At 39.0% G+C, this 21,273-nt stretch overlaps 2 protein-coding genes across 10 annotated transcripts in view; one reads left to right on the top strand and one right to left on the bottom strand.

The window, feature by feature from the left end:
• Nucleotides 1-517: 517 nt before the first annotated feature.
• ZDHHC6 (zDHHC palmitoyltransferase 6) lies at nt 518-16,889 on the bottom strand. 3 transcript variants are annotated; one of them, XM_025881062.1, is made up of 11 exons: nt 16,637-16,889; nt 15,166-15,646; nt 13,543-13,634; nt 12,165-12,324; nt 10,618-10,779; nt 8,920-8,973; nt 4,179-4,346; nt 3,117-3,158; nt 2,306-2,451; nt 2,167-2,213; nt 518-1,130 (listed from the first exon to the last, which is right to left on the bottom strand). In XM_025881062.1, the coding sequence occupies exons 2-11, from the start codon at nt 15,430-15,432 to the stop codon at nt 1,027-1,029; spliced, it is 1,242 nt and encodes a 413-aa protein (XP_025736847.1). In that variant the 5' UTR covers nt 15,433-15,646; nt 16,637-16,889; the 3' UTR covers nt 518-1,026. The 3 variants fall into 3 exon arrangements, with proteins under 3 accessions (XP_025736847.1, XP_025736848.1, XP_025736849.1); XM_025881063.1 differs by having other exon boundaries at nt 16,699-16,889; XM_025881064.2 differs by lacking the exon at nt 16,637-16,889 and having other exon boundaries at nt 12,165-12,232; nt 15,166-15,346.
• Nucleotides 16,890-16,937: 48 nt separating this feature from the next.
• The window catches only part of VTI1A (vesicle transport through interaction with t-SNAREs 1A), a 364,802-nt gene continuing 360,466 nt past the window's right edge, over nt 16,938-21,273 (top strand). For 2 of the 7 annotated variants that reach the window (XR_012381659.1, XM_073904200.1), the window contains exon 1: nt 16,945-17,392. Coding sequence is in view for 6 of the 7 variants with exons in the window: in XM_073904200.1 (XP_073760301.1) it covers nt 17,299-17,392 (94 nt within the window). In the remaining variant the exon portion in view is untranslated. Of the gene's footprint in view, nt 17,393-21,273 lie in introns of all 7 variants that reach the window. The other 5 variants (XM_025881066.2, XM_025881067.2, XM_025881068.2 and 2 more) reach the window with 5 other exon arrangements.

Genomic DNA, 21,273 nt, shown 5'->3' with positions numbered 1-21,273 from the left:
CTTCCATCAGACCACCTTACCTGCTTTCTTCACAATCCACGACTCCATCTGATGCCTATTTTGCTTGTCTACCTCCCCACCTACCACTAGAATGGGACAGAGTCGTGTTTCGTTCACTGCTAAATCTCCAAGTGTCCTTCTCTTAATGTTAACTGTTAGAACCACTAAAGGCTCAAGTTCCCTGCCTTGGAAAGAATTAGTATGCAAGTAGGTGACTTCTAGAATTCTACCTGTGCTTAGACAAGCCCAACATTAAGCATCCAATCCATCAGCTTAGATCCTACCATTCGCATAAGCTTCAGGTTTTGAGAGATTCAAGCGTACATGAGCAGTTGCAGCTCACGAGGTTGGAAGTTTCCCAGAATGCTGGGATCTCATGCCATTAATTCATTTACTGAATATCTTAAGACTCATGGTTAAAGATGCCAATTTTTCACAAGGTCGTAGAGAGTTTTTCCACAAAGAACTAAGACAAACCTTTTTAGTCAGCCAAAAGAAAGAGGCTAGAAAAACTAGATTTATACAGAACATCCATTGATATTTATTTGATTTGACAAAATCTGCATTATGAAAAGACAGGTAATAAAATTCAAGCTTATACTGAATCTGACTTATGTTCTATAGTATGTAGACGATTACATAAGAAATAACAACTGAGGGGGAAACAGGATAATAGCATCACATGCAGATGCTCCTGGAAAAGGGGGAACTATATCTGCAGGTGAGGACCATAGTGTGCAGCGCATAAAAAAAATCCTAGAGAAAATGCAACTGACTCACTTGGGTGAAGTGTTTTTCCTTTTGGGGAGAGGAAGAGGTGACAAAGAGGGGCAGGAATTCAAAGGCATATGCAGAATGGCTTCTCCGTTTCAAAATGGTAATAGAAATATTTAGATTATGGCACTAGGGCACCTTTAAGGAAAAGAACACCTTAACCAGAGTAGGCTCATTGCATAATTCTTTAGTAATATGTACAATTTTCAAGTAATGGAGAGGACTTAAAGAGTAATTTTACTTTAACAGTGGCTATCTATTTTTCTTCTCGCCCTCTGGGGCTTGATCTGTTTCAGCATCACAGGGACATTTCTCCACACAGTTTCTAGGGAACCAGCCTCTGATTCGTGAAACACCTGATGGAGAAAATGAAATTGACATAAATAGATTTAGTGATATTGCTGAGCCAAATAAGTCCCATTACTTCAAATCAATAAGCTTTTAGTTCTGCTTTACTTTTTTCCTCCTTTACCATCTTTTATAAGCATAATTTGAGGAAAAAAAATATATATGTTTAAATGCTGTCTATCAAGCTAGAAAACCAGTATTTCCCAAATGCTGTTAGCTAGGAAAGGTACTAATGTGGTTCAGGACAACCCCTAAGTGGAACATGGGGTGGGGGTGGGCAGGATTTCTCAATATGGGTATTCACTTGCACATGTGTGATCGTGGTGTTTTGGGCACACTGTCATACTTCACCTGTTCCAGGGAACTACCGCCCTGTAGCCTCTGTGAATTTCCTTCTTAGGTTTTTTCTAACATGTAAATCTCTTAATATCAAGGTTGCCTAAGCAGTCATATGGGGTTAATCTACAACTGACCCAGTGTTTTAGAAAAAGCATCCAGAATTAATCTTTACTTTAAAAAGGAAAAGTTCTAAAACTTAAAAAAAAAAATTAAAGAGACAGAAAATATCAATCCATTAGCTTCCATAATAACTTCCGGGGAATATTCATTCACAGAGGGAGCATAGGGCACAGGGGTTTGGTAGACAGGCTCTACAGCCAGGCTACTTGGGTTGGAGCATTGGCTCTACATGTTTTTAGTGTGGTCTCGGGCAAGGTGCTCAGTCTCTGTGCATTCTGGTTTCCTCATCAATGAAAAGTAAATGAGGGCTGTTGGGGGCTTCACCACCACAAGTGAAGCACTTCTACAAGTGCCTGTCACACAGATCATGAGGAGCTCCAATGTCAGCTGCCACTAAAAAGACCTGATACATAGAAGCGCCATGGAGAAATAATGTAAGAAGCCTTTTTCTGTTGCTTGATGATGTGTCTTCCTATTATGTGCCCTAATGCATGTGACACTGATTGTTTTTAAGAGTTATTCCCACAAAATTTGGAATTATTACTAGTAGCCTTGTCTATTAAACATTTCCTTCCATTTCCATACCTTCTACAAAGGCATCATCAAGAATTTTATCTCCATACAACCAGTATCTGAAATATTTAAAAGATTAAAATTAGGGTTTTTTTAGGCTAGATGCTAATTTCATCATTAAAGAAGAAATTCAGTGCTTTCTATCACTTACCGTAACCCTCTTGTGGCTAAAATGAACTCCCCTTTCTGTAACCTTATTCGAGGCTCTTCAGTGCAGGGGCTCGTGAAGAAGGTTTTGATTCCTTTATTCAAAGGACAGCAGGCACCGCTGTAATCTTCTATTACTCTATACCGTACCTGGCATCAATAATTAGAAAAACAATTTAACATTTACCCCTGAATAATTGTTAAAGGTAGATCCAAAATATCAGGTGACAAGTCTTTCCCTCCCAGTTCCTTTATAGGAGGGAACTGATGTTTCTAGTTCTCCAGGCTTTTCTTACCCTGCATTTGAAGCACGTAGCTAAGAATTAAATTCTAGAGCAGTGCTGTCCAGCAGAACTTCCTGCAATGACGGAAATGTTCTATATCTGTGGTAACCAATGTGGGAGCCCCTAGATACATGTAGCTACTGAGCACTTCTAATGTGGCTAGTACAACCAAGGAGCTGAATTTTTTATTTTATTTAATTTTAGTTACTTTAAATAGCCACATGTGGCTAGGGGCTATCAAACTGTACAGCAGAAGTTTAAGGATGGATTTCATACTAATGACCTATATTGAGGATAATTATTTTTCTGTTGGCAATATGAATTGACCACATTCCCTCTAAACCTCCAGTAGAACTACTTAAAAGAAAACAAAAGTGAACTGTATCAAATTTCAACAACTGTATTAAGAAACATCATTTAAGAAAAGCCAACAGTTGGCTTCTACTCAAAGGCAATTTTGAAAACTATACAGAAGTGTAGAGGCTGACAAAAGGAAAAAGAAACCAGTATCATTGCAAAAATATAACTTACACTTCTGATTCTTTTGTCTGCTTTTTGTTTCAACTGTTCAATCTGTTTGGAGATATAAAAAGAAAAAATGTTCTCTCAGTGTTGAAAACAGCCCTTTGCCATCTACCATACCAGAGTGACATGACAAACTCCCAATTTCCCAGCATTCACAGTTGCTGACAATTTAAAGGCCACTTTTTTTTTTTAAGAAAAGTGGAAAGTGGGCCCTCTGAGAGTAGGAGCTGACATGAGGCTTCCTTCTCCATATTCTCACTGTCTTCACCCATGTATACTCATCGAGCATTCGCGATGGCCCAGGAATCAGGAAGATGTGCTCACCGCCCTCACGGGGCTTCCAGGCTAGTCCTGAAGGCGGACACAGAGATTCAAGGATTCTTTAGCAATAAGGTAGACAGACTGCAAAATTCACCCGCAAGTCTCCACTGAAAGTCATCATTACGACTTACTTCTCTTCAGCAACAATTTATTCAGCAATAATTTATTAAATGGTACTATATTAAATATAGTAGGGGAAATCAAGATAACTCATAATCTCTGTACCAGAATCTTGTTAAATTAAAGATATAAAAGAATTAAATGAAGATGAGACCTCATGGGCACCATACAGTAGCTACCATACAGTAGCATATGGTTACGCACCAAATCCAGGTGAGGTGGGATTGAAACTGGCCTTGATAACTTATGATAGAGAGGAGGTCACGGAAGAGAGAAAAAACAGTGTGGACAGAGAGGTGGCAGGAATGTACAAGGAGTTCACTGAGGAAACCAGGCCGATTGTAAAGTGTGATTTCCGTTAGGGAGAAGTTGGAGGCAGTTTTAGGCCAGATTTTATAACTAAGTGAAGGGATCAAGACTTTGTCACATGTATGGAGGATTAAAGAGAAACTTAAAAGAGAGACATGATACAAGGAGTGCTTTGGGATTGTTAACCTGGATTTATTTTTGCCAAACTGAAAAAAACTGTATGACTTATTTTACTGTAAAATGTCATCTGAGTTAAGGGGCACTTAAAGGGCAGAGGGTGAGACAGAAAGGAAAGCCTATTTGCACAGAAATACTTACTGTGAAGCTGTACGGGTGACAGCCTTCTCTGACCGGCCACGCTAGTCCATCTCCCTCAGGGACCCCTGACCACGTAAATACCTGTTTCAAGTTCTTCCATCTACTTCCCATGTCATAGGGAAAAACAAAGACTTCATCCAGTTGGTAATATTGAATTCGATCTTTAGCCTGTGGGTAGCAAAGAGATAAGATGGCAGATGCCCTCTGCCTCAAACAGCTCTAAATAATATACTATTGATAGTATTGATAGTAATATACATTTATTCCTCAAGTTTGTATCACTCCTAAAAATGCTTCCTCCTTCTTGTAATGTTAGTGTACACAGAAGAGAGACAAACTTGTAAGAGGAAGTTGCTATATAATATATAACACCAACCTCGTATGAGATCGTTCAGGAAATGTCTGACGGGGCTTATTCAGGAACAAGGATTCAAAAATGCTTATTAGAAGAGTTAATAGTGGGGTGTCTGGGTGGCTCAGCTGGTTAAGCATCTGCCTTTGGGGCTCAGGTCATGATCCTGGGGTCCTGGAATCAAGCCCCACATCAGGCTCCCTGCTCAGCGGGGAGTCTGCTTCTCCCCCCTCCCTCTGCCCCTCCCCTCGCTCGTGCTCTCTAATAAATAAAATCTAAATAAATAAATGAGTTAATAGCTTTACTCCACGTATAACAAATCCTCAATGCTCTTGGTTTTTCAGCCAAACAAAAGAGTCCAGGTGTAAAGAAGGGATCTTGATAAAAAACATTTAAGAAAAAGCAAGAGTTTATTCGGGGTGGAAGGAACTGTTTCAAGGTGTTCCAGAATGCAACAGTTGTATCCTGGGTGGCAACCACACCTATGGGAATGGCCAGGAAAACGGGTTCCAGGGGGAATCATCATTGTCTGAAAATGATTTTTTTTAAAAGAAACTAGCAGAGGGGTGCCTGGGTGGCTCAGTCGTTAAGCGTCTGCCTTTGGCTCAGGTCATGATCCCAGAGTCCTGGGCTCGAACCCTTCATCAGACTCCCTGCTCCGCAGGAAGCCTGCTTCTCCCTCTCCCACTCCCCCTGCTTGTGTTCCCGCTCTCGCTGTGTCTCTCTCTGTCAAATAAATAAATAATATCTTTAAAAAAAAAAAAAAACTAGCAGAAATGTGCAGATCTTCTTTCAGTTTTTTATACCATTACACATGTATATATACTCACTTATATATGCATTTATATGTACATTTTATGCATATACATAAATATTCAAGTTGCATAAATATTGGCATATTTATGCCAATATTCTAGGCACTTAAATTGTTAACTTTAACTTGAGATAAACTGGCTTAGAATTTCTTAAGTTCCACTGACACCTAGTGGTATAAAGATACATTATTTATTCCCACAGTAAGTGTACAAACCCAGTTGAAATTTGTATCAATTTTAGTGTCTAGTAATTTTGATAAATTTTCTATAAAGTTAATCATTTATTTGTATATTTTAGTCAGCAACAGAGTGCCAGTTTTAAAATAACTTCTAGATTTAGCATGGCACTTTATGAAGAGCCTTGGTCCTTAGGAAAAAAAAAAGTATTACTCTAATGATGATATATTATGTTAACTAGAAATGATACCTTGAAATATTTTATTATCAGGGGACAATATTTTAGGGAAAGGCTTCTTGTAATTACTTATAAAATAATATTGATGTTAATTCAATTAAAACAATTGTCAAGCTATATGTATGTATGAATCTACTAAAATGTGTAAATTCCCACCCAAATAGTAAAGGATAATTTATTTTCCCTTTTTATAAACAAGTCTCAGGGTCTTCAAAATGGTTAAGTCTCAAAGAACAGAGATTTAGGCTATTAACAAAGAAACAGTGGTAAGGATGAGAGTAGCTTACAAAAAAGACTGAGGCCTGCTCTCTGCCTAAGAGAAGCACTCAGTGAAGTTGGGGGGATTCTATCAATACTGTGTTAAAAGGCAACAGAGGTGGGGTGCCTGATGGCTCAGTTGGTTAAGCATCCGACTCTTGATTTTGGCTCAGATCATGATCTCAGGGTCCTGAGGTCAAGTCCCAGATCAGGCTCTGCGCTGAGTGTGGAGCCTGCTTAAGATTTTCTCTCTCCCTCTCTCTCTGCCCCTCCCCTCTGCTTGTGCTCTCTCCCTCTCTCTCAAAAAAAAAAAAAAAGAAAGAAGCAACAGAGGTGTGCAATAGGTGCTATGGGAAAGGCAAAAAAAAAACTACTTAGCTAATCTAGGGAGAGTCAAGGAAGGTTCTTTGGAAGAAATGACACCTAAACTAGGTCTTGAGGCAGAAGAAATCAGCAAAAAAGGGAGGAAGTGTGTTCTAGGTAGAGAATGACATGTGAAAAGATACAAAAGCATATGGTGTATAAAATAGGAGTTTTTGATTTTAGTTGGTATCAAGAGTGAGATGGGGTGGGGAGAGGTAGAAAATGCAGGAGAAGAAACAGAAAATGGGTAGACATGAAAGGTTTGATTATGTATAAGCTAAGGAGCTTGGACTTAAACCTGTATATCAATGGTTCTTTTAAAGCATGCTTTGCACACCTCTTCCAGTCCCCAAGACCTTTTCTTAGGGTTCAACAAAGTCAAACAACTTTCATTTTAATACTAACATGTTATTTGCCTTTTTCATTGCGTTGACATTTGCAGTAGTGGATAAAATTGCTGGTACCTTAAGCAGGAATCAGGGCAGTGGCACCAAACTGTGTAAGTAAACATTATATTCTTCACCGTTACATACTCATATTTAAAAACAAAATAAAAAACAAAAAAACCAAAGTTTTACACAAGAATGTCCTTGATGATGCAATAAAAATTATTATTTTTATTAAATCTCAACTCTCAAGTAGATGTCCTCTCACTATTCTGTGTGACAAGACGGGGAGTACACATAAAGCATGCCAAAGTGCTTATCTCAAGGAAAACAGCTGTTTGAGCTGTGAACCAACAAAAGCTGTGTAGCCAGCTTTTTTCATATAATGCTATTTTTACTTGAAAGAATGAGTAATGAAACTAAGGTTACTGACACTTCAATATTTGGCAGAAATTTTCTCAAAAATGAACAAAGTCAAGCTGTTACTTCAATGTAAACAACTGAGTATTTGTGAGTGAAAAAATTAAGGCTTTCAAGTGAAAATCAGAATTTTAGAAAATTTGTATCCACCACTAATGAGCTTGACTGCTTTCCGAAATAAAGGACTTCCCCCCATAAAATTGGTAGTGATATGAATGAATGTGTCAGCATTTGGAAAATCTGCATTACCCTATAAAACTATATTTTCCAAATGACCAATACCTGATGTTATAAAATCATGTATGGGTAAAAGGTCCATTCAAAGAGCAAGATGGAGTGATGGACTGAAATGTACAAGAGTACAAAATGTTTACTGATAGGGCTTCACATCTCACATACGACTAACCTTTCAAGACTATCACCTGTCAAGTTTTCATGTAGTATCAAAGAATATCCACTATTAACTAAAAAGCCTATTAAAATACTCTCTCCTTTCCTACCTACTTATCTGTGTGAGGCTGGATTTTCTTCATATACTTCAATCAAAGCAACATATCGCAACAGACTGAATGCAGGAGATGTGAGAATCCAACTGTCTTCTGTTAAGTCAGATATTAAAGAGATTTGTAAAAATAAAGAACAACGCCACTCTTCCCTATTTTTTACTTTGAAAAATATAATTTTTAAAAATATGCTATTTTTATTAATATATAATGGGTTTATTATTATTTTTAAATGAAATTATAAATCTTCAAAATTTTTCTCAGGAAATATGGCAATTACCGATAGATATCACACACATTAACAAAGGCTCTTTAGTGTCCTTTAACAATTTTGAGCATGTAAAAGGGACCTGAAACCAAAAAGTTTAAGAACCTATTGCTGTAACTTCAAGTTCACAGACTGACTGCCAGGGGGCTAAATATGTCTTATTGGTATGTTTTATTTGGCCCACAAGGTTTTTTGTTTGTAATTTGAATTGCTTGCTAATATTTAAAAAACAAAAAAGAGATGTCACAGAAATCCACATCTCTTACTTTTCTAGAAAAACAATTAGATGATTTCAGAATACTGAGTGAGTACCCCCCCATGGTAACAATCAGTTTCATCTGTTAGGCAGCTCTAGTACACAGGCTGGCTCCTGTCACCTAAGTTATCAGCCCGGCCTCCGCAGGCATTTGGGTTTATAAACCCTGCTACAATGATGGTGAGGCTCTGAGAAGCTTTAAGCAAGGAGCAGAGTAGTCAGACTGACTTTTTACAACAGAATCACAACAGATAGGATGAAGTATGTATTAAAGGTTGTGAGGTCTGTAGCAAGCTATGCTCTAAGACCTATCTGATTGGGCTTATCAAGGTTTTTTCAGTCCCAAAGCACTGAAAAAAACTTGATGGCACCTTGGTAGGAGAGAAGTTCCTTTCCAAATAGTTGGCCTTAAACCCTAATCTGAGAAAGAATGGCCAAATGGTTTCATGTATGGCTTAGCCTTCTTCAGCAACTCAGGGTGAACAAGAAGCAAATTTCTGTGGGAGTTATATTAAACCAAGAATGAATCAAAATGTTTCTTTCCTATATTTATCTTTTGTATGAATACAAATGACTTAAGAAAGCCATCTGGTAGTGAAGTTTTCACTTCCAGGCATTTATTAGTTAATATGGCCTATGAACTAATTTTATTTTTTTTCTGAACTAATCTTTATTGAGATTAAGGAAACAATTATTAAAATTTACCTTTTCTTCAATCCATGATTCAATAGAAGTTTTGTTTCTGAGAATTATTTTCATCTGAAAATTAAATGATAAACAGCAAAATTTTACGATAAAACTTTGGTTCACTTAAGATTATCATCTTCGTAGTAACCCTGTGAGATAGTTTTATTGCTCCATTTCATTGATGAAGAGACCAGGATAACAGAGGCTAAGTAGCACACTCAGGGTGTGGTCCATCTGACTCTAAAGTTCTTGTTCTTAAGCATTGCACTATAATGCCTCTCCACAAAATGATTATGGCAATCCGTAATCAAATCTAAATCTACTATTTTAATAAAGCTTCATGTTTTAAGTACTATCTTCTGAACAAGGTTTCCAGAATATTGATAAAACACTGATATAATCCATTTAATCAGTACTTGTAAATTTTGCTATTAAAATCTCTTACCACAATCTTTAATTAACCTTAAGTTTATCATTAATTTATTTACTACAAGAAAGTGACTCAGTCAACCCAGATATTCTGCTTGCCTTAAAAACCAAATGTATTGTTTTGATTCTATTAATCAATTTTCCTAGCTATGATTAATTCCACTTATGTGAGCTTTTACACCACAGGGTTTTAGTTTATTTCTAATACGATTCTTAATTAGAGGCATTGGGGGAATTTTTTCAAAGAATTTGATCCCAGGTTAATAGAAAACATGAAGTATAACCAAAACCAGCATATTTTAAAACTATGAGTTTAAAAGGGTTGGGTGATGCACCAGAGCCCTCAAGGCCAGCATTTTTGATTCTATGAGGTCTGCGTTTCCTTTTAGTCTGGCTGTGTCCACAGAAACAGTGTGGCACAGTAAAAACACTCATGGGCAAGGAGTCCTCGTCATATTCCTAGGGCCGAGCACACCACCAGCTGGCCCACAGTGGGCCTTCAATTAATGAACAAGCTAATTAGGTGAATGGAATGAGTCATAATTGTTTTGGGATGGCTTCAAGGCCATATCCTCCTCCTCCTCTGTGTTCTCAAAGCACTTTGTACACAAATCTATGATACACACATGAGCCAGTATTAGTTTACTAAGTAGTTCACTACTAATTGTGACTTCCCTAGGGGCAGGACGCTTTTCATTTTCATTATTGTAGCCTCCGAAATTAGCGGAATAATTCACCAGAGCAGGCATTAGATAGCACCCGTACCATAGGGTTGTTACTGAAATTAAATGAACTCCTACATGTGATGTCCCTAAAACAGTGTCTTGCACATAAGTGCTCAATAAACGTTGGCTGTGTTATGATGATGATTAAATACACACTATTATAAAAGTTTACTGAATACATGAGTGGGTGATCTTGGGTAGTCACTTCACCTTTCTGTAATTCAATTACTCATCTGTAAGGAAGGGAAAAATACTCCTCTTCAAACTCCTTATGGGGGTTGGTGTGAAGATCAAGAGAGACTATAATGTGAGAAGGGCTTTCTCAACTATAAAGTGATATGTAACTCTAAGATAACATTTTAAAAATTAAATCAGTTACCTGGAAATTCTGGCAAAGTTACTTCAAAATTATCTGACTAGTACAGAGATTAGTTACCTTGCTGGTATAGGTAACAGTAATTTCCATTTCATACTGTACACTTAAATGCAGCCTTTCTCTCTCTCATTATAAACAGCCCCAGTAAGTTGACAACTTTTAGCTAGAGGTAACCAAGAAACTTACCTGGATAAAAAACAACATCCCAACAGCTATGGTCGTTCCTAAAGCTAGTCCCAAGGCAAACAAGGTGGCCGCAAACGCCGCTAATCCAAATGGAGTAACTGGAAGAGGATCTCTCCGGGCTGCACTCATATCAATCTTCACCGTGTTCCAGCCAAAGGAGAGCTACAACCAACAACACACACTTGAAATATTCAGCTGTCATAAGTGGTGAGTCTGTACTGGAACATCTCAAACAACCTGATCAAAAAAGATCAACAAATGATAACCTGAAGTTGTGGCTAAAAGCAAATGAATTTCTAATGCTTGAACTCATACTGATATGCAGGATAGCATTCTTAGTTATTTTCAAATGTTACTTTTTTGTTTTTAATTAGTGTAAGGCATACCCCACTAACATTAATGTGCATGAACAGCACGAGACATCGATCTAAATTGTAATTGTGGCATCCATCTTCTCCTTGCTTCTCGCTATTTACAGCAATCTTCCATAGCAAAAAAACCCAGACAGCCTAGAATTTAGTAGTTGTTTCTTCCCTCATGTGCCACAACCAGAGGTTAAAAACTGGCAAAATGCAGTCAAACATGCCCTGCAGATGCCTACTGCTTGGCTTGCAAAATGTTTTAAAATATTCAGCCAGGTGCCAACATTTAAAAATCAGGAGATGTTAAACAAAAAAGTCCAGATTTTCTGATTTTTCCTGAAACACCGGAAGATCTAGTATTACTGGACTAGGTTTCCAAACATCAGAAACTGGCCGAGGTGAGTATGGGTTGTCCCACCTGTGAGGGGCACATGTTCTCCAGGTGCTATAGTCCTTTTAGGCCTGTGAAAATCATTTACCCACCAGGCTTCTTTAGGGATTGAATTTGTGACCCCGAACTTTATCTCCTGACTACTTGCCCATAAGTCAACCTAATCTTCTGGAGGATATTTTAGGACACATGCCTGCTCCATGAGCTACCTTCTAGGTCACTGGAATTAGAAACGAACAAAACAACTGCGACTTGCCACATGAATTAGATGGAAATAGAAAATATTAGGGCTGTCTTTTTCTTCTTGTTCCTTTTTTCCCTCTAATTATTCTTACCACAGCTACAAAGTGTGAAATCAAATTATATATACAGTAATAAAATATTATCAACTTCAACTACAGCTAGTAAGGTAAGTTTCCAAAACAAAGTAATTTTTCCTCATCTTAAAAATTAAGTGCTGGGGCACCTGGATGGCCCAGTGAGTTAAACGGCTGCCTTCAGCTCAGGTCATGATCGCACGGTCCTGGGATCGAGTCCCACGTCGGGCTCCCTGCTCGGCAGGGAGTCTGCTTCTCCCTCTCCCTCCCACTCATGCTCTCTCTCTCAATAAATAAAATCTTGGGAAAAAAATTAAATTTTAATACTTTTTTAAAAAAAGAAATTCATATATAGGTAAAGCAAAGTTCTGTTTCCCAACCTAAATCATAAAAATCATATTTCCAAAAGGGACTTCTTAAATAATTATAACTACCATTTAATTTGGCATAGATTTTATAACAAACACAGTCACTTACCCGATTATAAAGCTGTGTATACATAGTCATAACAAAAATGAAGGCAGCATGAATACAACCCAGTGGTGCTAAAAGGAGAAACAGTGTGAACGAAGCATGATTTTGGTAACCACAACAATTGTTGATCCAAGGACAGTGATGGTCCATCTTCATCACACATCTAACAAGAAAAATTTACATAAAACATGAGGCAGAAAATCCTGTCTACTTTAAATAATTTTGGTCTTCAAAAGATCAAGCAAATAGGAATCCAGCATGTCCATGAGTCTCAGAGGAATTATACTCCATGGAACAGAAAGCAAAGTCTTTATGAGTTTTTAAACAACTCTGAACAGTGACTTCTTTCAAATTCTAAACAGCATGAGAAAAGTCAGGCTTTCTGACAGATTCTGAGGAAAAGATGTCTGCTACAAGTGAGTTTGTTTTAAGAAGTCAAGAGGCCCACTGAGAGGTTCATTACAAAGAAATAAGCATGGGTTCCTGGTCTTCCTCTAGCTCTGAAATGCAGTGACTGAAGTAGAGTACAACAGAGATTCAACAAAATCACTTCTAAATTTCTACCAGGGTTGGTTGATGGTACCCAGCAGACCTTATAACTTCCTTCCTTCCTGTTCTCATCCTTTAGATGTGGATTCTCTGAGCTAAGCAAGCTAACTATGGAATATAAGATGTGGTATAACAAGCAAAGTCTTACTGAGCTTCCTTCCCTTGTTGCTAGAAGAACATTTCCTGACCTCACACCAAACTGTATTTGCCACAAATGGTTTTCCTAAACCTCAACATTCTTGTCACAAATTTCTTATTAACTGGTGGAAGAGCTGTATATTTAAAAAGGTTCTAGTTTATTTCATATTTCTTATAGTGATTCAGTTTTCTGCCCATTAAGTTTTTTATATTACACACTAGTGACAATATGCACCTGAATTCATTTATTAGATATGCATAAAGTATAAACGTCAGCCAACCCAAATGATGGAAAGGGCAGGTGACCCTTATAATTTAGACTCAGGACAATTCTAAAGCTAGTCATTTCCTTTCCTTCACAGCAGACAAGCACAATTAATTCTGATCTATGGAAACACCTTGAAGGCGTAACTTTTTACTCTTGGCAGGGCAAGAAGCAAAGTAAATGTGTATTTTTTCCAAAAAGTAAATAGTAAATAAATAAAATCTTTTCACTTATGACAAAAAAGAGGCTTATATATCATCAAAATTGATAACTTAATAAAATGGAGATATGGACACAAGTATTTTGACAATGTCTTTTATAAAGAAGCCACCTTATAGAGACTAAAACTAAGACTGACGTGGTGGAAAGAACATTAAGACCAGTAATCAAGTTGATCAGTCCTCAATGAGGAGCAAAGATAGACAGTACCTGTTACACTTTCTGCAGTGATGTGACCGTGGCGCCTTGTATGCTTGGCAGACTTTACAATACTGGAGGTACATGCTATCCTGAGAATCTTCCTTGGTAGCAAAATATAAACAAAAATATATCAGTTATCAGTTAACTGATCCTAAGTAATAACATGTCAAGTCTTATGAATAAATGCTTTGGTACGGTTTTCTTTTCTTTTATGGGTGGTGAGGATAAGGATGGAATCCTAACCTGCATTTCCAGCCCTTTGTTTGAAATATTTTTAAATAATGAGTTTCTGGTAACAGCTGCATTGCTCTTCCAATTACCAGAACTCATTTTTAACTTCTCTTCCCCATGCTCCACCCAAACCCACTGCCACTGATTGTATTTGGTTCTACTTTTCCAAACTCCTAGTAGAATGGGAGGAGTTCCAGAAAAAGGTAGCTGACCATGCGGCAGGTATTTGGGAGGTGGGGATTCAAACATTGGAGCTGATATTCTTTAGGAAATCTCTCTTGCACCATTTTAATCACTTCTAAGTACTTTCCTTTACTGTAGTTTCTCTCTAATCCAAACTGTCTACTGTCAGAATAGTATTCTTATAACACAACTCTGATTAGGTCAGAGCTTGGCTTGAAAACCTCTACTACCTCCCTATGGCCTAACAATTCCTCATGCACTTAAGGCCTTCCGCAATCTGCCTTTGTTTCAGCCTTATTGGCACTACATAACCTGTTACTTCTGACTATTATACTTCCACCACCAATCAACCTGAAATGTCTTCTTCCCCATCCGTGGAAATTTCCACTACTCCTTCAGGTCTGCAGCTGAAAAAGATCAGGTCCTTCTAGCTTCAACAGCACTCATCCCATTCTTCTCTATAGTTTAGTTACTTACACAAGTGCCTTGGTTTCTCTCAATTATAAGGTTTTTCAGAATACGAATTTGTCTTACTCATCTCTGTACCCACTTTAAGTAGTTTCTCCAACATTAACATACCTAAGAATCACCTGGGGATTTTGTTAAATGCTGATTCTGATTCCTAGGTCTGGAGTGGAGCCCAAAACTCTGCATTTCTAACAAGCTATCAGGTGGTGTCCCTCAGCAAGCAATATGGAAATTCATGAGCGTAAACGTTCTACAATTTTTAAAAAGCCACACATTGATTCATACTGTACTTCCTTATGTGATGATTTTAACACTGATTTTAAAACTTTATGATTTAAGCCAGCAATTTCTGAAGAGGTTTTCTCAGTTCTGAGGGCTGTTAATGTATTACATGACAAAAGATCCTAGAGCCAAACTGCACTGTGGAATTATAAGAGGTGTATTACATGCAGTATTTCTTAAATTTAGGACTATAGACCCCCCAGTCCCCTTCATTCTTTTTTTTCCCTTTAATGCAGGACAAGTATTCACTAAAATTTCTCTGGGAAATACTAATTTAGATGAATATTTTCAAAACAGATACAAAATAAATTATTTGAGCTCTAAATGATCAGTAATTAGAATAATACGCTTAGCCTCTACCAAGGCAAAAAGTAGGCTGTGTCTGATACTATTGGTTAGCAGATAAAGCCATAAACTAAATACATGATTATCATTAGAGTTCCTTATCTTAAGGGATCTTTTTCTTACCGGTTTCCACCCCAAAGGAACAAAGCCAGGACCAATAAACATGGCATTGAAATAATTATAAAGAATCATGACAGTCCAGTTTATCAACATGATGAAATTCACGCTTCCTCCAGTTGTATGTAAAGGCCAATACCACAACACAGAGTCAATCATGGCCATCGTAGAACATATTGCTATAACACCAAGGGCTATGATGGGACCCCAGTGACACAGTCTCTTTAATTCCTGGAGATTTTCAAACTTGATAACTGAGCAGAATGTACCCATTTTGGTGAGGAAGAATGTCTTCCTACTTTTAGAAAATTATAGATTTCCTTTTTCTGTGCACACATTTCCATGTGTCACAAGTCCATGTGTGTTCCTTAATTGTCATGCCTTCAAGCTATGGGATGTTAATGCAGATTATGCCATTTTCACTGTTACACACTCAGAGCTCTTTATCTTAATTAGGAGAATCCAGTATCTTGGCTTGAAACTCAATCTAAAAAACAAAATGAGAAAGAGTAAAAAATTTTAGTATATACTATTTAACTCCCAACAACCACCTAAACAAAGGCATCTCACAAGTGCACTACTATGGGATGAGCACCTTATCAAATGCCAAAGAGAACTATTTTTATCTGATCCAAAATAGGGCTCAAGTCTGAATGGCATATAAACTGGATACATGTCTCTAAAATAGTGGTTTTTATTCCCTTGTTTTCAACTTGTCAGGGAACCGTGACTGTCCAGCGTTTAGTGAATGGTTTGAGGAGACAAAGAATTTTAGAGCTGGAGCAGGCTTTAGGGTTGATTGAATCCAGCTTCCTTCTTCATAGAAAAGAAATGGGCTTGGAGAGGCTAACTGATTGCACCAAGCTCACAAGTAACAGCTGAACCTAGACTAGAAACCAAGTCATCGAACGCCTTTTACGAAGTTCTAAACTGCCTTTTACCGAGTCTCAATTTGTCAAGTATGAGCCCGATGCGGTCTATACACTTGCCTGCGGTTACCCCAAAACACCAACTTCAGGATCTATATAGGGCCAAAGGTAAAGAGGCGAGCGAGTGAAATCAAAGAGAGAGTGAAAGGAGGGGACGGGAGACAGGTGTGTGTGTGAAATCATGACTCGAGGAACACGGGAGGATGAACATGAACGTTGAGAAAAGGAGGAAGTGCCTCCGGAGCGAGGGACAGGGAAGGCAGGACCGCGAGCGTCGGAAGATCTGTGGAAGGATTTCTGACTGGACTGCAGTGAGTCAAGGGAAGATCTCAGACACAGGGTAATATGGACTTTCACGCAACAGATGCTACTGCCTTGTGCCCTCAGTTCCCCGCCCGTGTCATGGAGCAGAGCGCTTAGAAATCCTCACTCGGGGGAGAAACATCCTGGCAAGCGTGGCTGGTTCCAACATTCTGGATATTCTGGGCTCACTTGGGTGGGGCGAAGACCGCCAAAATCATAGTTACGTCCCTTGCCTTGACTCCCACCTCAGTCTGGTCCTTGGTGCCCGTTCCTCGGCCATCGCATTTCCGGGGCGGCCTGGGCTCACCCGGAACAGGTTTTCTCCTCTTCGGATAACTCCGTCATGGGGACCTCGGTCCAGCGCAAGCAGAAAGCAAATCCTGCTTGTGAGAGGGTGGAGTGCGGAACCGGCCGCGACCAGTCCGTCTCCTCGCCAGCGCTCTCGCCGCTGCTCTCCAGCTCCCGCCGGGTGCGCGCGGTCTTTGCGACAGCCACTTCCGGGAGGTTCGCCTCATCAGACTTCCCTCGGGGAGCAAGTTTCTGCGATCTCTAGCTTGGGGAGCCGGAGCCGCTTTCCAGAACGTGGAGGGGCAAAACATGCTCTCAGTGATCTCCGAGAACCCGCAGGCTTTAGGAAGCTTTGCGGGGCGCAAATAGAAGTGCTTTTCTTTCGCGAATTTTTTTAAAATTTGAAGCCCGAGCGGACAATAAAAAACGCACACAGGCCAAATTCCGGAGGACTAAGATTGTGACGAACAACCAGGAAGCGGCTAGCCTGGGAGCTGTCCCCGGTTCTCCACTCCGCTCTCGAGGCCCCTTCCCGGGGTCCTTACGCCGTGTTCCTCTGTCCTGCGTGGTCCTTGCCACGACCTGGGCTCCGGCCCGGGCCGATCACTCCGGAGCCACCATGTCATCCGACTTCGAAGGCTACGAGCAGGACTTCGCGGTGCTCACGGCAGAGATCACCAGCAAGATTGCGAGGGTCCCCCGACTCCCTCCTGGTGAGAGCCCTGACCCGGCCGGGTGGGGGTGGCCCCGAGGGCGCCGAGGTTCGCGGGCCATGGAACGTCTCTGAGGCGCGAGGTGCTGCAGGGGCTCTCCCGGAGCGATGGAGCTGGACTTGGTTGAGGGTAAAGGCACAGTCCAGGCTGGGTTGTGGCGTGCCATGAAAAGAGCTTACCCTATCTGAGCCTTCTCGGCTGGAATCCGGACTTCACCACCTTGTTATTTGTACAACCTTGGGAACGTTTCTCTGACTCTAAGTTTTTTGTTTTATTTTGTTTTGTTTCATTTGTAAAATAGAGATGTGAGTATTCAAAGAGAGTGAATGAACATACCTAGATCATAGGTCTGCAATATACAGTAACCAGTTGTTTTGTTAGTAATATTATTATTATATGAAGCGAAATAGGATTAAGAGCCATGGTACCAGGTTTCAGATCCCAGCTCTGCCGCTTAAAAGTTGTGGCACTTAAGTTTCTTAAACCGCTCTCAACTTTCCTTCTTGGTAAAATGGGGAGAATTGTACGTGTGGAGATTAAATGATTTAACATATGGAAATCAATTTTTTGGTGTTAGCTGCTATAATCCTTAGTATTTTTCATACCCCCAGCCCCATTTCTTATTTCTCATCCTTCTTGGGAGACTGTAACCTAGTTTTATGTGACACTTGGTACGGGATAATTTTTCTCACTTTTTAAAATTCCACGTATCCCATCTAGAAGTGTTCTTGGTTTTGTTTTTGTGTTTTATTATTTTTTTTAAAGAGTTTATTTGAGAGAGAGAGAGCACGGCGGTGTGGGGGGCGACGGGCAGAGGGAGAAGCTGAGCAGGGAGCCCACTGTCCTCCGGGGGCTCCATCCCAGGACTCTGGGATCATGTTAACAGTTTTAACAGAGAAGCAGTTTCTGAGCCAAAGGCAGACACTTAACCAACTGAGCCACCCAGGTGCCCCTTGTTTTTGTGTTTTAGCATATCTTGCTTTCCATGCTAAACTGTCAATTATGAAGCTGGGAGCTATGTTTGATTTCCTTGGCATTTATTTAGAAAGGGCTCAGAAAAATGTTTAAGTAAATGAACAGATGAATATGAATATGATATTTGGTAATTTTTTTTGTATGTGAGACATTGTTTTAGGATTTATCTTTCTAAGTACAGATTTAATTTGAGTGGTTAGTTGCAGATAAGATTATTACTTTTAGCTTAGTTTTGTTAGGGAAATTGAACCATTGTCTGGACTTAGCCTACCTGGCTCTGGGGTGTAGTGTGAAGAAAAGAGGATGCTCACTGATTTGTGAACTGGTGGGCAACTTCCCATTTCCCACCTTGTTGGTCAGTCCTTGATGCCAGCAGTAATTTCTGCAGGACCTAAGTTGTCATTCCTCTTTCCCTACTTCCCCCAAACTTGTGTGTTTATAAATAATTTTCTTCCTTTATTTCTTTGTTTTTCTTTCCCCCTCCCCCACCTATTTTCTATTAATAGGGACATTTGCTTGAAACCAGGATCTCTGAACTTACGCCCCACTCATCTCCTGAAGTCCCAGTTAGTTCTGGTGAGGTGGATGATGTCTTAAAGAGGTTTATGAGCCCAAGTGAGGGAACAGGAGGACAGACCAAGGTAGCATATACCACCGAGCTCTGCTGCCTCAGAGATTTTTGTGGAGAAAGTGGCTGGTGGCCTCATCACTTCATGATACATCACCTCGTCTCGTCAGTTCTGCTTTTCTCCACTGCCCAAGACCATCTTGATTTTTGTTACCCTTGTTGCTGGAGACTACTTCCTTTGACTTGAGTCCCAGAGTCTCAGAGTATCAGGACTTGCGATTTCAGTTGGATTTTTATTTATTTTTAATTGTAACAGTTTTAACAGAGAAGCAGTTTCTGTTTGGGCTTGTAGATTTTTGTATTGGGAAGGTGTTTTATAAAAAGTAACAAAGTCATCCATGGGTGCAAAGTTGTAAGAGTTGTTTCCAAGAAAACAGATTTTGTTACAGTTGATTTTTTTCTTATCTTTGTTTTAATGTAACCATTCCATCTAGAAGGAAACTTTTTGATTTAAGTGCCTTAAAAATAAAGCCTTGACTGGCCTTGCATACAATATAATGTAAGGCCCAAACATAGCATCTTTACCAGAATTGAAAGAAGACTGTGTAGTTGGCACTGGAAGAATGCTTACTGACCTGCCTAATTGAATGATAGTAATTCTTAAAAATGTAGTAGTTTCCCTCTTAATAGTTACTTACACTTGCTTCCTTTGTAATCTCTTTCTAATTAAATAGAAAAGGATGAAAAGTATATCCATGAAGTTATGAATTTCAGATATATGTCTGTGAACTAACAAATTAATATGTATCACCATAAAAAATATGATAAAAAGTAATTATAATCTCTCTGGACATCATTAGTGGTTGACCTAGAGGAGATGAACTATGATTTACTTGATTTGAGAAGTTTAAAATCAGAACAAACTTTTCAGCCAGAACAGTTCATTCCCCCAACTTATTAGCTTATTTAAATTGAAATAGAGTGAGTAGGATTGATTGCAATGAACTTCAATCTCTGCTGTGCATGTACAATGTATTAAAGTGTTATCTCCACGGAGAATAGAAAAGATTGAGTATTTTAAAACTTCATTTTAAAGAAGAAATTTGATTACTCTGTGACATGTTTTAAACAATAAAAAGACTTTGCTCTTAGACTGAAGTGTTTGAATTTAATGTTAGTACTTGGACTAATGAAACAGATCGGTCCCTTCTTAGGTAGTATTTTTATGACACTGTATTTGAAATTTAATTTTAATGATTAGAGTTCTGTGGCAAAGTCAGGAAAACAGATGAGTGAAAACCATAACTAATACTAATTGTGAAGTTATTTTTCCTTTGGTGAAGAATCCTAAGTGGGGGGATACTTTGCAGAGGTTCCCTTACATCAGGCAGGCATCCTCAAGAATCTTAAATACAACGTTGTTCTGCAATTATTTGCTTACTTCATTTACAGAGAGATAAATGGTCTTTTGTGAATCCAACCATTTTGTAAGATTCACACATGGCATTGGGTCTGTTTAGAATCTCTGCTCTGCTACTTACTAGATGTGCAATCTTGGACAAATTGGCCTTTCTAAGCCTGCTTCCTCCATCTTTAAGTCAGGGAGAGGAGGTAATTACTTCAACCTTACAATGTTGTAAAAAATCAAATGAAAGAAAGCCTGGAACACACTGGCACAATTTTCTTCCCAGAAAATGTGCATGACAAATAGCTATTAGCAGTATTATTGCTATTGCTGAAGATAGGGTTAGTAGGACCCAGCTCCTCAGACTTTGTGATATTAATTGAACTCTTAAAGGAAACTTGGACCTCAATTCTTGCTTCCTTTTCTGCCTAGACTAGAGTTAGGTTGATCTCTCTTGCTGATGCCTACATTTGAAAGGATATGAGTGATCAGGATCTTTTGGATATGAAATGAAATTGGGCTTTGAACTCAGGATATCAAGGAGGGAGGCAGGGAGAGAAATGAAAGTGGTGGGGCAAGACAGGTGTCCTTTCTGGAAGGAGATGCTCAAGTCTCTCTCATTAGTTATGTCCGTCCTTGGAGGCTTTTGAAGACCATCTAGACGTAGCCATGAATAGAAGAAGCTGTAGATGTTCCATGATTAACTCTTGGCCTTTGTAGTTGTAGTGGTTGTAGATGGGAGAATTCAGAAGTCTGCTTTTATTTATGAATACTGTGGTTTGCTTAAAATATATGTGGCTCTGGAGCTGTAATGTCCACATGTTTCTACTGAGTGCTTGGAATATGGCTACAGAGTGAAATGATAATATTTTGGATATATTGGGCTAAATATTATTAAAACTATGCATATATTAAAGCTAATTTTACTTTTTA

The sequence above is a fragment of the Callorhinus ursinus genome, unplaced genomic scaffold, assembly GCF_003265705.2.
Source record: "Callorhinus ursinus isolate GAN/ISIS: 27379988/994484 unplaced genomic scaffold, GSC_fseal_2.0 scaffold20, whole genome shotgun sequence".
NCBI lineage: Eukaryota > Metazoa > Chordata > Mammalia > Carnivora > Otariidae > Callorhinus > Callorhinus ursinus.
The sequence above is the reverse complement of the archived record's forward strand: the minus strand, read 5'-3'. Positions and strand labels throughout refer to the sequence as shown.